Source organism: Chiloscyllium punctatum, chromosome 3 (assembly GCF_047496795.1).
Source record: "Chiloscyllium punctatum isolate Juve2018m chromosome 3, sChiPun1.3, whole genome shotgun sequence".
Taxonomy (NCBI): Eukaryota; Metazoa; Chordata; class Chondrichthyes; order Orectolobiformes; family Hemiscylliidae; genus Chiloscyllium; species Chiloscyllium punctatum.
In genome coordinates, this window is record NC_092741.1 from 62,997,496 (window position 1) to 63,014,012 (window position 16,517).

Below are 16,517 nucleotides of genomic sequence, written 5' to 3' on the forward strand. Positions count from 1 at the left end.
TGCAGTCCTCACTTTTACCACTGCACTTTTGAGAGTCAGTATGGACTTGTCCAGCTGAATGACCTGTTTCCACACAGTAGGGATTCTATAAAATTCAAATTATTCATGAAAATTGTAGTCGCCCTCTTACACAGTTCCTTTATTTCTAATTTATACTTTTTAGTCCCAGAGTGTGGCAGCTCTTCAGTGGCATACAGACAACTCCCAACCGTGACTTCTTCTCCTTGTTATTCCTTACTTTCTGCATCACAATTTATTGCAGCTGTATCACAACTCGCGAATACACTGACGCATTTCTTTAGTAAAAGTTACCTGACTTCCTTTTCACCTATTTTTCCAGAATGTTGAATACCCTTGAATATTGCATTCCTAGTCCTGATCCCTCTAAATCAGGTCTCTGTAGCAGCTATCAAGTCATATTCATTGATTTCTATTAGTGAACTCATCCATCTTGTGAGAAATCCTATGTGTATTTAGACAAAGAGCCTTAAGTTTTGACTTTTTACCATTATTACTGAGTGTGGTTATAATTTCTGCTGCACTCTTTGCATATAGTTTTCACACCTTTCTGTCACATTTGCTTCTTCACTCTCCTGAACATCTGCTCTCTCATTCTTTTTTGATTATTTAAAGCTTCTCTTCAATTCCCTTTTCTCACCAACTAATTAGCTTAACGATCTGCCTACCATCTTAATTATGTAATTTGTCAGGAGACCGCTCTGCTCATGGCTCAAATGAAGCCCATCCCAATGGCACAGCTCTCTCTTTCCCCAGGACAAGTGCCACCAACCCACAATCCAGGAACCTGTTTCTCCCACTCCAATACCTGAACCACATGTTTACACCTCTCATCTTATATACTGCATGTCAATTTGCACATGGTTCAGGTAGCAATCCTAAGATGATTACATTTGTGATTCTGCTTTTTAATTAAGACTTTTAGTTTTAATTAATATTCAACTTCCAATTAAACAGGGTTGTGGTAGGGTCTGACAGTAGGGAGAAGGGGATGACCGAGAGCAGGGGAGGAGGGGTGCGCTTAGCAGAGATGGCAAGAGATTGAATGAACAGCAGGGGCAAAAGTTCAAGTGTTTTTAAGCATAGAGTAATTTCCTTCCTGTTAGCACAGAGTTCAGGCCTACAAGATTGGCCAATTAAGTCATGCCTGTTACTCAAAAAAATCTAAGAGGCTTAAAAAGGGGTCTCAGCTGTTATCACTCAATTGAAACTGAACAGCAACCACCGCTGTATCAGAGCTGGTGATCCCAGAGTTTTGGCTGGTGACCCCACGGCGGGTGGGGGAGGGGTGGTGGTGAGCTAGGCCTGACCCACTGTTTGGGAAGCCCTGCCTGAACAACACTGCATAAGTTTTCTCCCCGCCTTGGCACCACCCCACCCCACCCCATCCCAAAGGATGTAAGGAGCAGAAGTTAACGCCATCTAAAAGATAGGGAGAGAAGATAGGAAAAGAGAAAGAGAAAACTACCTTCTGAAAAGAAATTTTCCTGCATCACCCCTGAACGTAAACAATACTGAAGAGGATCTAGGTAGCCTTGAGAGTGCACAGTGCTATTTACCTGAGAAGCAAAGGTCTACTTGCTTTGCTTTCTTTTTCAATGCAGGATTTCGCCCTTGATTTGAAAAAGAATAGATCCTGCTTCAGGTCAGAGTCTGGTGAAACTGAGCCAAATTCACTACCACTGCTCAATTCCTCCACAACAACCGGAACGGGGAGGGATATGCTGCGAAGATAGTCTGTATTGGAAATAAATGACATATTAAGAAAATAAAGTCTCGGCAGGGGCTAATTATTCAACTTTCCTAAGAGGGGAATGCAGATACACTTGTCTCTCCCTTCTCTAAGTATATACCGTGTTCTTCCCTAAACTGAGCTGTCTCTAAGCCACACAGCTAGTCCAAAAACTCTTGCTGTGGCAAGAGCAGCTTAATCATAATTTGCTCTTCAACTCCATTCCTGCAAATGATAGCTTGCATGGATTCAGGGACCCACACAAAACATCTGCATTTCTGTTGTTTGACATGATACATTTTACAAAAGTGTTTGACTAGCTTTTGAAAATAATTTATTGGGGCTGGATTTTTCCAGATTAGAATCTTCAGCGTGATTGTATCAGTGTGATAAAATATACACTCTCGAAATTATACTAGGTATGATCTAAACAGATTGAGAGGGAATTTAAAAATACAGAAAGCTGAGGTAACAGGGAATTCACACACTTCTATTTCACACAAAAGAAAACAAACATGAGGAAATTGAAAAATCAATGCACTCAAGGGACAAGAAAATAATTTCATGAAGGGATACAGGATAATGCAAAAAATGTGGCAAGGTGAGTGAGGTACAGTCATTCATTTCATAAAACAGGCTTGCTGCAGCAAGTACATTATTCAGTTCCTAAATGCATATTTTTGACTGACTTTCTAGGATAGTGTTTGAAAACATTTCACAAAAAAAAATTGCATTGGAGCAATTATGTCACCCAGTAAAGAAAGGCTGTGAGATACCAAATGATTCCAATACATTGACAGGTGGTTATGTGAGCAAGCAGTCCATTTTCCATGAGCATACAAACAATCAATAGATCATCATTTATTACTTTTGCAAAACTGGCAAAACTGTATATCACTTTACAGTCTTTTAAGAACAAGATATGAAAAACATTTTTTCCAATTCCTTTATGGGATATGGGTGTGCAGCTTGCTGGGCATTTATAATTGCCTTTGAACTGAGAAGATGGTCAGGCCACTTTAGGGGGCAACTGAAAGTCAACCACATTGCTATCTGTCTGGAATCATATTTAGGCCCCACCTAACATAATTATTAGATTTCCTTCTCTAAAGGGTATTAGTGAATGAGAAAGGTTTTTACAACATTTGTCTGACCTTTAGCTCTAGATTTTAAACGAATTCAATTTTCACCATCTGCTAGAGTGGCATCTAGCATGCTACTGCTCCCTCCCCTGCAACAATAGTTTGTTCTGCAAAAAGAGGGATGATCATTCTAGAGAACAGAACATATTTTCACCAAGCAATAGTATCCAAAAGTCTTGGATCTCAAGAACAGTTTGTGCTCTAGTCGCAAATTGATAAAGGATTCCTTCCAAACCCATTTCACCTATAATGCGAGAACACTAAAAACAAATCAACTTGGATTTGGACAAGTTAACCCTTGTTTTCTTGATGTTTGATGAATGAAAACTAACTGGAATGAGTGCTTCATTTCATTAAAATGTAATAAACATTTATAATTAGACTGAGTTTTCCACATCTTCAAAACATCCAAAATTGACACAAGAGGCGAGTAATGTGTTCTGAAATATAGTCACTGTTGATTTATAAGTAAACACAGTGAGCAACAAAATGATGAGCATCTAATTTTTTTTGCTGCATTGCTCATTGACAAAGAAACACTTGCCAGATTACAGAAGAACTCTATCTATCCTTCATTGGACAGTACAATAGGATCTTTTAGAGTCTGTCAGTATACTGATTAAACATTTGAACAAAGTGATGGCAGTTTAAACAGTACAGCACTCACTCAACGTTGCAACGTAAGTTCAAATAGCTTTTAGTTTTAATAACAGGCATGCAGGTTAGCTGTTCAAGAATGTTTAAAAAATCTTTCCTGTTCCATTTCATAAAAGGTTTACAAAAACGCTGGACATGTGAATAATCTTGTTCAAATGCAAAAGCAATTTGTAATTATTAAAATGGCATTTACTAATTTGTTTGAAACATATGGGCATTTGAAATAACTTTAACTCTTTCAGGGAAATTGTATTGCATCCAGTTCTTGGCAAGGACGACTTGCACCTCATCATCAAGGTACAGAAAGATCACACAATTTACAGGTTGAATCTCTAAACATCATAATTATGACAGACAAGTATTTCTTATTGGACTACCTTGTTGTTTTAGTTGAGTCTTTTTCTTTCTGCTAGTAACCTTCAGAAATTCATCTGAAAGTAATTCTGAAGCTGTAGCACGTTTGTCAGGTTCTGGTTCGAAGCAACGCAGTATGAAATCTTTGGCTTCTGGTGACATGGATTCTGGAATATCGGGATGAATTTTAAACATTCCAACCTGTAAAGATAGCAGAGTGAGACAGAAAAGTACAGCACAGAGATGCACTGAAGATGTAGAACTGTTTGCTTCTTAGCATAGGTTTGGAAGTTTATGAAAAGCCTCCAAAATCAAAATTCATCTCAGACAGGACTTATTCAATGATTCATACATTTTTGGCAAAATAGTGTTTGGAGCCTCGAAGTGGTAGTTAATAGAAGTTAGTATTCCTATCAAGGCACAGAAGTATAGAAAATAGGAAGAGTTCATACCCTAAACCCTAGCCCATTTGGCCCTTCAAGCCTGCTATGTCATTCAATATGATTCTGACTAATTATCCAACTCAGTACCCTGTTCCTACTTTCTTCCCATTTCCTTTGATTCCTTTTGCTCCAAGAACTATATTCAACTCCCTCATGAAAACATTCAATATTTTGTCTTCAGCCGATTTCTGTTGCAGAGAATTCCATAGCCTCACCAGTCTCTGGGTGAAGAAATTTCTCCTCATGTCAGTCTTAAATGACCTACCCCATAACCTTAAACTGTGACCCCTCATTCTGGACTCCCAGTCATTAGGAACTTCCTTCCTGTGTTTAGCTTGTCTAGTCTGATCAGAATTCTCAAGGTTTTTATAACATATGCCTTCATTTTTCTAAACTCTAGTGAATATAATCCGAACCAATCCAATCTTTCTTCAAAAGTCAGTCCTGCCATCCCAGGAATCAGTCTGTTAGGCCTTCTTTGCACTTCCTCAGTAGTCAGAACACCCTTCCTCAGGTGAGGAGACAAAAACTGCACACAGTATTCCAGGAGCAGTCTCACCACTGCCTTGTAAAATTGCAGCAAGATATCTCTGCTTCTGTACTCGAATCCTCGCACTATGAAGGCCAACATACTTTCTTCAACACCTGTTGTACCGCCTGTGTGCAGTTTTGAAGGATGAGGGCATATCTCATAGAAACCTATAAAATTCCAAAAGGACAAAGGTAAGATAAATGCAGGAAAGTTATTCCCAGTGAATGGGGAGTGCAGAACCAGGGTCACAGTTTAAAGATATGGAGTGGGCCATTTAGGAACGAGATGAGGGGAACGTTCTTCATCGAGCTTAGTTCCAATGACTGGTGTACAGGGATAGAGTGGAGAGTGTGGTGCTGGAAAAGCACAGCAGGCCAGACAGCATCCGAGGAGCTGGAGAATCGCTAATTTGGGCATAAGCCCTTCATCAGGCATGACGTATAAGGATACCTGGGTCTCATTGCACCTTTCACTTTCCCAAAGCATCACCATTCAGATAATTATCTGCATTCCTATTTTGCTGCCAAAGTGGATAACTTCATATTTGTCCACCTTACACATCATCTGCCCACTCACTTAACTTGTCTAAATTGCACTGAAGCATCTCTGCATCCTCCTCACAGTTCAGCCTTCCTCCCAGTGTTATGTCATCTGCAAACTTGAAGACATCATACTTAGTTTCCTCATCTAGATCACTAATATATGTTGTGAATAGTTGGGGTCCAAGCCCTGATCCATACAGTACCTCACTAATCACTGCCTGCTACTTGGAAAAAGACTTTATTTTTATTTTCTTTCCGCCAACCAGTTCTTTATCCATTTTAGTGCACTACCCCAATCCAAATGTGCTTTAATTTTACATGCTCATCTCATATATGGGATTTTATTGAAAGCCTTCTGAAAATCAAGTAAACCACACCCACTGGCTCCCACTCATTAACTCTACTAGTTATTTCCTCAAAAAATTTGTGTAGATTTGTCATTGTCATTTCCATTTCACAAATCCATGCTAACTGGGCTGGATCCTGTCATGTTTTAGAATAGACTTGTCCCACTACTGATATCAGGCCAACAAGTCTATAATTCCTTAGTTTATCTCTACCTCCCTTCTTAAATAGGGGGTTACATTAACTATAGGAACAGTACATTAGCTAATAATCCATAGGAACAGTTCCACGATATATAGAATCTTGAAAGATGCATTCCTTATTTCAATGGCCACTTCCTTAAATACTCTGGGATGTAGAAAATCAGGCCCTGGGATATTAATCCCATTAATTTCCCTACTAATACTAATTTCTTTCAGTTCCTCCTTGTATTGTCCAACAGTTTTGGGATGTTCTTTGATTCTGTCTTCATAAAAAAAGACACTAAGTATGTGTTTCATTGGTCTGCTATCTCTCTGTTCCCCTTTATAACTTCCCGTGTTTGACTGTAAGGGAACTACATTTATTTTTGCTAATCTTTTCTTTTCACGTGCAAATGCTTCAATAGGTACGCTTCCCACAAGTTTCCTCCTGTACTCTATTCACCCCCCCTTAATCTTAATCAATCCCTTTGTCTTCCTTTGCTGAATTCTCTAAACTGATCCCAATCCTCAGGTCTGCTGCTATTTGTTTTTGCCAATTGATATGTGCTTTCTTTGATCTACGACCAGCCCTAATTTCCCTTGTCCAGCCACCTCCCATGGTTAGGCCACTTTTCCTGTTTTCTTTTTGTGCCAGAGAGTAATTGACAACTATAGCAATTCCTCTATGTGCTCTTTAAATATTTGCTATTGTCTATTTACTGTTATCACTTCAAGTAACATTCCCAAGTTAGCAAAGCAAACTTAGAAATCATGCTATCATTTGTAAAAACTTTAGATTGAAGTCTCCAGTCTCAGAATCAAAGACACCACTCTCCATCTTGATGACAAATACTATGGTCACTCTTCTCTAAGGGGTCTCACACAGCTTGATTGCCAATTATTCTTTTAAAATAAATTTCTCTTCATCTCAATTCTAAATGGCTTGTTCTTTATTTTGAGATTATACTCTCAATTCTTGACCCCACGGAGACAAGAAACAACCTTTTGCATCCAAGCTGTCTCTCCCTTTAAGGATTTTTCAAGTTTCTGTGCAATTGCCTCTCAATCTCGTCAATTCCAATGAACACAGAACTGGTCTAGTCAATCTCTTCTCAATGAACACTCTCATTATCGTAGGAATCAGTCTGACGAACTTTCGCAGTGCTCCCATTATGACAAGCACAAACTTCTTCAGATACGGGCACCAGAACTGCATGCAATTCTCCAAGCACAATCTCAGCTTGTAGAGTCATCCCAGTGGTCAAATTTATTGCTGAACTCTGCTTTCTGTCATTAAGCAATTCTCAATCCATGCCAGAATATTACACCCAATTCCACACACTTTGTAATATTGCTTGATGAAGTCCCACCTATGACATTATTAAAACCTTTCTGGAAATTGAAATGTACCACATCCACTGCTTCCCACTTATCAACTGTGCTGGGAACATTCTCAAAACAATTTTCAGATTTCTCAAACAATTTCCCTTCATAAATCCATGTTGAACTTCTAATGACCTGTGCAAGTTCTGAATTACAGAAAGACTACAGGGAAGTACCAAAAATAAAACCCTAAAGTTTCAGAGTGCTACACAGTACAGAAAAAAAAGTGCTACATTTTAAGTGAATTTTTACATGTAAAAATTAAGCTGTGTATTACAGTTGGCAGCTACAGTCAACAAGCTAACCAATCAGTGGTCAGCTAATTAAAATAAAAAGATAACTTCCTCATGGCACATAGGGGTCCTATCAGTTGCTGTAAGATCCAGAGATTCTGAAACAAAATTACTTCATTTTTATTGAATAAATAAGTTTCCTTTCATACAAAATTAATTCATGCACGAACTCCATGCTTTACAACAAATGACTGAACTCACGGTATCCATGTAGCTTTTCTTCCTTCTCTACACCACTACATGGCCTTTGTTAACGTTAGGGTGACCAGTGAGCAAAAACATAACTGGACCAGCTATATCCATGACCAGAAGCTCACCATCACCTTCTCAAGGGGAATTACCGATGGGTTAAAAAATTGTATGCCTTGTCTGCAATGCCCTCTTCCCATGCAAGTATATACCAAAAGAAATTGGTTCAGCTGGTTTAAACACATTTTCCTTGATCTAAGAGATCTCTGACACTGGCTGGTATACAATATTAATTTCTATATCCTGTCATAGGATTGTTGGAGCATAGAGAGGGGTTCCTGAACTCTGAGTCTGCAACAGCTTTGTATAGGAGTGATTTACCCAGTGCACTATCTTCTCCCCATTTTCTCTTTCCAGATAATAATCCTATTCCCTGTTGAAAGCCTCAACCGAATCAGTCTTCACTATATTCTCAGTCAGTGCATTCCGAATCTGAGCCAATCACTGGGTGCAGAAGTTTTCCTCATGCCACTACTGCTTCTTTTGCCAATTCGCTTAAAACTATGCCCCCGTTCTCAATCCTTCCACAGTGGAAACATTTACTTCCCCCACCTCCTCTCCCGCCCCCCCCCCCCTTTCATCTGCTTCTGCTTTTGTTGAGGATATTCCAACTTCATTAGAGTTTCCTTCCAAACTGCCTGCCACAAAGATTACAATAAAAGGTAAGCTCAGGAATAAAAGCAGAAGATTGAAGCCAGAAAAATCATCACATCCTTCAATGCCACAAAAACCTCCTGTATACAGAAAAAATCTGAGCAACGCATATACTAGTATTTGGGTTTTTTCAAGCTGAGCACCTCACACAGCTTTGCTGGTACATTCGATAACTTCCAAATTAATTTTACAAAGCAGACTTTGACCACTTTAACCAATTGTCTGAGAGATGCTATGTGGATATTCCAATCAATGAAACTAGTTTAGGGTATGCAAGCCCTGGGGAGGTAGTTTTTTTTAAAACCTTTTTTTAAAAAACAAAAGGAACTTTATCCAAGAGGCTCTGATGAACAGGAATCTCCATTAGGCAGAACAAAACTGAGAAACAGCAAGAGAGAGATGAGAAGAATATTAGTGAGAAGACCACCTGCCTATGTCATTTTTAAAGAGATGATGTTACAAATTATCTTTGTAGAGTGTCGTGGAGACTTTTAGGAATGGAATAATGGTGCTTCTTTTTAGGAGGTGGACATTCAAGTGTAAAAGCAGCAAAGCAACACGAAAGGGTTTCTTTCCCCAGCTGTACACAATTACAATCTTTTGGAATATCCTTCCGCTGTGTATAGATTTTATTCAGACACTTGTTCATCATTCAGATCTGAAAAATGTGCTGGAACCTCCAGAGTTAACCTAGTGGTGCTCACCAACAATACCAAATGGCCTACTGTTGACATTTTATTTATTCTGCGTTAGTTTTCCAAAGGTCAGAATACACTATACAGTACATTCATTCACTAAATGTAAAATCTTACCTTAAACATAGCAGCCTGAGGTTCTCCTAGTTCATAAAATGGGGGTTTCCCTGTTGCCATTTCAATAATTGTGCATCCTAATGACCAGATGTCAGCAGGCTTTCCATAACCTCTTGGTCCTTTGTCAATAATTTCAGGTGCCATGTACTGAAGTGTCCCTGAATAGCAAAGCAAAATCACATTCACAACAGTGCAGACTCACCAGTTTATCTGGCATTTTTAATTGAGTTTGTTCATTTGATAAGGTTCCCCATGGTAGGCTCATTCAGAAGGTCAGGAGGAATGGGATACAGGGACATTTAGCTGTCTTGATATAGAATTGGCTGGTTGACAGAAGACAGCGAGTGGTAGTGGAAGGGAAGTATTCTGCCTGGAAGTCAGTGGTGAGTGGTGTTCCACAGGGCTCTGTTCTTAGTAATTTTTATTAATGACTTGGATGAGGAGATTGAAGGATGGGTTAGCAAGTTTGCAGACGACACAAAGGTTGGAGGTGTCGTTGATAGTATAGAGGACTGTTGTAGGCTGCAGCGTGACATTGACAGGATGCAGAGATGGGCTGAGGGGTGGCAGATGGAGTTCAACCTGGATAAATGCAAAGTGATGTATTTTGGAAGGTCGAACTTGAAAGTGGAGTACAGGATTAAAGACAGAATTTTTGGCAATGTGGAGGAACAACAGGATCTTGGTGTGCAGGTACATAGATCCCTTAAAATTGCCACCCAAGTGGACAGGGTTGTTAAGAAAGCATATGGTGTTTTGGCTTTCATTAACTGGGGGACTGAGTTTAAGAGCTGTGAGATCTTGTTGCAGCTCTATAAACTTTGGTTAGACTGCACTTGGAATACTGTGTCCAGTTCTGGTCGCCCTATTACAGGAAAGGTGTGGATGCTTTGGAGAGGGTTCAGAGGAGGTTTACCAGGATGCTGCCTGGAACAGAGGGCTTATCTTACGGAGAGAGGTTGACTGAGCTCGGACTTTCTTCATTGGAAAAAAGGAGGAGGAGAGGGGACCTAATTGAGGTGTACAAGATAATGAGAGGCATAGATTGGCATAGATCAACTCTGAGACTTTTTCCCAGGGCAGAAATTGTTAACATGAGGGGTCATAGTTTTAAGCTGTTTGGCAGAAAGTATAGAGGGGATGTCAGAGGTGGGTTCTTTACGCAGAGAGTTGAGAGAGCATGGAATGCGTTGCCAGCAGCAGTTGTGGAAGAGAAGTCAATGGGGATACTTAAGAGACTGCTGGACATGCATATGGTCCCAGAAATTTGAGGGTTCGTACATTAGGTTTACCTTACATAAGGATCAATGGTCGGCCCAACATCGTGGGCTGAAGGGCCTGTTCTGTACTGTACTGTTCTATGTTCTATGTTCTTAGGACATGGGCAACACTGACAGGACTACATTTGTTGTTCATCACTAATTTTCCCAAGACAGCAATTCTAAATACTTGTGAGCAAACTGAAGGGAACATCAAGAATTAACCACGTTGAATGGAGTGAAGTGATTTATAGAATGTGCTGGGTGAAGGGTAGCAGGTTTCTTTCCCTTTTGACATTACAATAATCTGGGAGTTTCCATTTATTTTCCTCTTCAGATTCAAGGTATACATTTACCATAGAGAGTGCAATGAAAGTCACCAGACTACCTCCAAGATGGAGTGAAGAAAGTAAGCCTATATACGCTGGAGATTTAACAAAGAGAAGTAATGTCAATGAAACTGACAAAACTCTTGCAAGTCATGATATTGGATAGAGAGGATGTTTTTATTAGCTGGTGAGTCCCAAACCAGGTGACAGTCTCAGAATATAGGGCACACTATTTGGGACGGTGAGGGAGGAATTTCATTGTTTAGTAGCCAGCGATTTTTTTTTTGAAACTCTCTATCCTTGGAGGTTGTGGAAGCTTGATAATTGAGCATGTTAAAGACATGGATAGATTTCTAGATTCTAATGACATTGAAACAAAGGGGATACTGTGAGGAGGTGATACTGAGATAATTGATCAACCATGATCTAATTGAATGGCATAGGATTGATGGGTTGACTGGCCTAATCCTGGGTGATGTTTGTAAATTGAACACTACATAATGGATTAGGAAAAATGGGGCTCCAATTCACATGGTCAAAATCCAACCAAGGCAATATGTGAAGGTAGTTCCAAAGGCTCTGATCTCTGTATGCCTCTTTTAATTAGTTTGGGTGTTGACACATAAATGATGTTGGCATAGGCAAGTAAATGAGTGCAAGAACTTTAATTTTCAGTTAAATGCAAAATTCTACTCAAATTTGTCACTCTATCAGAACGATAATTTGAACAAACATTTGGAAGATTATTATCGTCCTTAATTTCAAATACAGCAAGACCTGGACAATATCCAGCTTAGGCTGACAAGTGGCAATTAATATTTTTTGCCACACAAATGCCAGGCAATGACCTTCTCCAGTAAGAGATAACATAATCATCCATTACCATCACTGAATCCCCTACTATCCTTTTGTGGGGGCACTGATCACAGGCCCGATTGGACTAGCCATATAAGTGCAAGATCAGATCAGAGGCAATGAATGTGAAGGTAAATAACACCTCCTGACTCCCCAAAGCCTGTCCATCTGCAAGACACAAGTCAGGAGTGTGATGGAATACTCCCCACTTGCCTGGATGGATTGTGCTCCAACAATACTCTACAAACTTGACACCATCCAGGACAATGCATTCTGCTTGACTGGCAACTCATCCACACAACATCCACTTCTTCTACCACCAACAACGTATACCACCTACAAGATGCACCGTGGAAATTCACCAAAGATCCTTAGACAGCACCGTCCAAACCCACGACAACTTCCATCTAGAAGGACAAGACCAGCATCAAATACAAGTTCGCGTCCCATCCACTCACCATCCTGACTTGGAATTTTATTGCTATTCCTTCACAGTCATTAGGTGAAATCCTGGAAATCCCTGCCTAAGGGCAGTGTCGGTTTACCACAGCACATAGACAACAGCATATCAAGAAGGTAGCTCACCACCACCTTCTCAAAGACAACTAGGGGCAGGCAATAAATGCCGGCCAGCCAGTGATGCCCATGTCCCACGAATTAATAAAAAGAACCATTGAGTTTGTATTGACCATAACTTTGAGTAAGGTTTCTATTACAATATTCAGAACATAAATTCCTGGTAGTTCTACAAACCCCATGTTCGCACACAGTGAAAACAGACAGAAAGCATTTATTTGATGTACTCTGTTGTCTTTCATAACAACCTTAGTCTCACTTCAACTATTTGTAAAATGCTTATAGTTCCGATCGTCACCAAATCTTGGTCCTGGTGAAGTACAAATTAAAATACTTTCTAACTAACTACAGCAGTCATCTTTTGTTACAACCTGAAAATAATCTCACATTCTGCAAGCGTCATCAAATGTAATGTTTCTATTTAGCGGTTTCTCTTTTCAATCACAGCATGGCTCTAATAGCATGGTACTTAAGGATTGTGCTGCATTTTCACAGGTGGAAATTGCAACCATCCAGTTAAGGTAACATTGCACCATCCTTCATAAATCTGCTATGAAATTATGAAAAAAAAAACTTCTCAAAACAAATAATTTGCAGAATCATAAAAAAGAAAGAGTCCATTCAGCCCATTGTGTCTGTACTAGCTGAATAAACTAGCTACATATTCTAATCCCACTTTCTAAAACCTAGTCTAATGTCATGCTGTGGCCTGATGTGAACACTGACAAATACTTTTAGAATATATATCACCTCAAAAATAGATTCATTTTCTTCAACTTATAAAGTTTTGCATTTTCAATACAAATGTTTATGGTCCTGGGTTCCTGCATATGAACATAACCTGAAACAACAGAATAAAGTTGTTTCACATTCTGCTACGCGACAGCTCCCTGAGTGATATTTTGCACTAACAGGACCTGGTCTCTGCAAACAATAGGAAAATGTTCACACCTTGCGTCTTTTTTGAATTATGTCATAGCCTTCTCCATGGCATTGCCTCAGCAATCACTGAATTGCCAACAAATCAGCACCATTTTCTCCTCTGGCACAATTAACTGCAATTGTGTCATGCATGGAATTCTTGCACTTGTCTCAGTGAAAAGAAGATGAAAAGCTTCAGCAACATGCCTCTCTTTTCAGCAGTTATATAAACCCTTTATTATCAAAATCATCATGGCTAAATAAACAAACTCAATGACCTCTTGAGAAATACTTTCTCTAAATAAGGCAGAATGTAGACAGAAATGAGGCTGCACTTGTTTTATTTAAAACATTTTGGATGTGTTATCTCAGTTATACACAGACAAATGGTAATAAATTCTGAGTAAGACAAGAAGGAGGAACCAAACGTTCCAGTTGTGAATGCCCCTACAAATCAAGAGTTTTTGGATGTAGTCACATCATGGCCTACTATACTGGCCAAGGTTGAAAATTTCCAACTGATTTGCATCCAACAAACACAAACTAATTCATAAAGGAAGGGTTTGTGAGCTTGTTCCACACAGTACTGAGAGCAAATTCTCTGGTACAGACTGTCTTTTCTTTTTGCGCAAAGTCCTAAAATAAAAAGTTAACATTTAGATTTAAATATCAAGTTACTGAAAATAATGTTGATGTTATTTATGAATTACTGGTGGAAAACGCACTGTGTCAAGACAGTGTACAAATTAAGTATGTCATGTAAGGGCTCTATACATCACCCTTATGAAAAGGAAGGGTAATTCACATTAGTTAATGGAAGCATTCTTTATTTCTGTAACATTTCATATAAGAGTAACTCCTTACACATTGCTTAATTAAAATGCAATTCACAATCTATAATTTATGATGTTTCCAATGTCCTTTGTATCCACTACATTGACAACAGCAATTCTGGCATTAATATACAACAAGGAAAACAAACCCCAAAAGCACAGAATCCGTTTGCCAAACTTTTCCAGCAAATTACTTTATTTGTAGTTTCCAATCAAACGAGCTTTTAACATTAGAACAGTGGATCTTGCATTTCTGAGCAACGGCAATGACCTAACAATTGACTGAAAATCATCAAATTATACTGAAAGGGCCTGAAGTTGAACATGAACGTAGTTTCTTTCTCCACAGATTCTGCCTGACCAGCTATGCATTTCCAGAGTTTTCTGATTTTATCAAATTATGTAAATTCACTTTTTTCAGCTACACATTTATATGTACAGCATACACCAAATCACTGAGGAGGATGCAACAATAATCAGTAACACATTTAAGAAAGGTTGAACGAAATTATAATAAGAAGTTGCACAACTGCATTTAAAATGTTTCTGCCCATTCTAAATTGCATTAATTTTCTGTATTGCACTACCCCTATAGTGTGGGCAATTCAAAAGGAGGCACACACAGGCAACTAGCTTTCAAGCTACTACCATGCCATTCTTCAAACATAGAAAATGCAAACAGTGTAGACATTCAGCCCTTTCAGTGTGCTCTGCCATTCAACATGACCATGGCTGATCATCCAACTCAGAATCTTGTTCCATCTTTCTCCCCATACCCTTTGATCCCTTTAGTCCTAAGAACTATATCCAACTCCTTCTTTAAACATTCAATTTTTTGGCTTCAACCACTTTCTGTGGTAGTGAATTCCACAGGTTCACCACTCACTGTATTGAGAAATTTCTCATCAGTCCTAAATGGCCTGTTCCACATTCTTTAACTGTGACCACTGGTTCTGGACTCCTATCATCGAGAACATCCTTCTTGTCTAGTCCTGATGGAATTTTAGAATTTTTCATAAGACCCCCTCTCATTTTTCCAAACTCCAATGACAACAATCATAACCGATCCAGTCTCCCTTCATACATCAATCCTGCCAGCCCAGGAATCAGTCTGTTAAACTTTTATTGCACAGCTTCCATATACAGAACTCCTTTCCTCAGGTCAGGAGACCAAAACCACACACAATACTCCAGGTGTGCTCATCAAGATCTGTATAAGTGCAATCTGACATTCCTCCTTCTGTAGTTGTATCCTCTCATTATGATGGCCAACATACTATTTGCCTTCTTCATCATCTGCTTCACCTGCATGCTTACTTTCAATGATTAAAATAGTGGGCGGCACGGTGGCACAGTGGTTAGCACTGCTGCCTCACAGCGCCTGAGACCCGGGTTCAATTCCCGCCTCAGGCGACTGACTGTGTGGAGTTTGCACGTTCTCCCCGTGTCTGCGTGGGTTTCCTCCGGGTGCTCCGGTTTCCTCCCACAGTCCAAAGATGTGCAGGCCAGGTGAATTGGCCATGCTAAATTGCCCATAGTGTTAGGTAAGGGGTAAATGTAGATGTAGGGGTATGGGTGGGTTACGCTTCGGCGGGGCGGTGTGGACTTGTTGGGCCGAAGGGCCTGTTTCCACACTGTAAGTAATCTAATCTAATCTAAAACAAATACAAAAATGGCCAGATCTTGCTGCACCACCCACTTCCCAATCTATCACCATTCAGATAATAATCTGCCTTCCTGTTTATACCGCCAAAGTGAATAACCTCACGCATCCACTTTTCACCTTTCACATTTCACCTGTCATTTGGAAAAGACCTGTATATTCCTACCTTTTGTTTCCTGTCTGCCAACCAGTTTGCTATCCATGTCAGTACACCACCATGCACTTTAATTTTACTTGCTGATCTCACATAGGATCTTACTGAAAGCCTCCTGGAAGTCCAAGTGGCTCCCCTTATCTACAATGCTAGTTATATCTTTGAAAAATTAAAATAGATTTGTCAAACATTTTTTCTCTTTTGTAAATTTATGCTAAGTCATGTTTTCCAAATGCTCTGCTATTAAACCTTTTATAATGGACTCCCACACTTTTCCCTACCAATGTCAGACTAACTGGTCAAATATATCCCAATTTCTCTTTTCCTCTTTCATTAAAATAGTTGGGTTACATTAATCACCCTCCAATCTGTAGAAAACATTCAAGAATCTATAGAATCTTGGAAGATGACCACTAAGACATCCACTATTTCTAGCGCCACTTCCTTAAATAATCTGGGATTTGAATTACTGGGCTCTGGGGATTTATCAGTCTTTAAACTGATCAATTGCCCCGTCACCAGTTCCCTACCGATACTAATTTCATTAAGTTCCTGCCTCTAACTAGATCCTGCAATCTCCAATATCTTT

General features: G+C 39.4%; 1 protein-coding gene across 1 annotated transcript in view; it reads right to left on the reverse strand.

The window, feature by feature from the left end:
• Positions 1-16,517, reverse strand: part of map3k5 (mitogen-activated protein kinase kinase kinase 5) — a 186,942-nt gene that overhangs the window by 37,763 nt on the left and 132,662 nt on the right. Inside the window, exons 19-21 of the mRNA XM_072554378.1 lie at positions 9,339-9,496; positions 3,927-4,104; positions 1,578-1,755 (exon numbers count right to left, since the gene is read on the reverse strand). Of these exons, the coding sequence (XP_072410479.1) occupies positions 1,578-1,755; positions 3,927-4,104; positions 9,339-9,496 (514 nt within the window). The remainder of the gene's footprint in view (positions 1-1,577; positions 1,756-3,926; positions 4,105-9,338; positions 9,497-16,517) is intronic.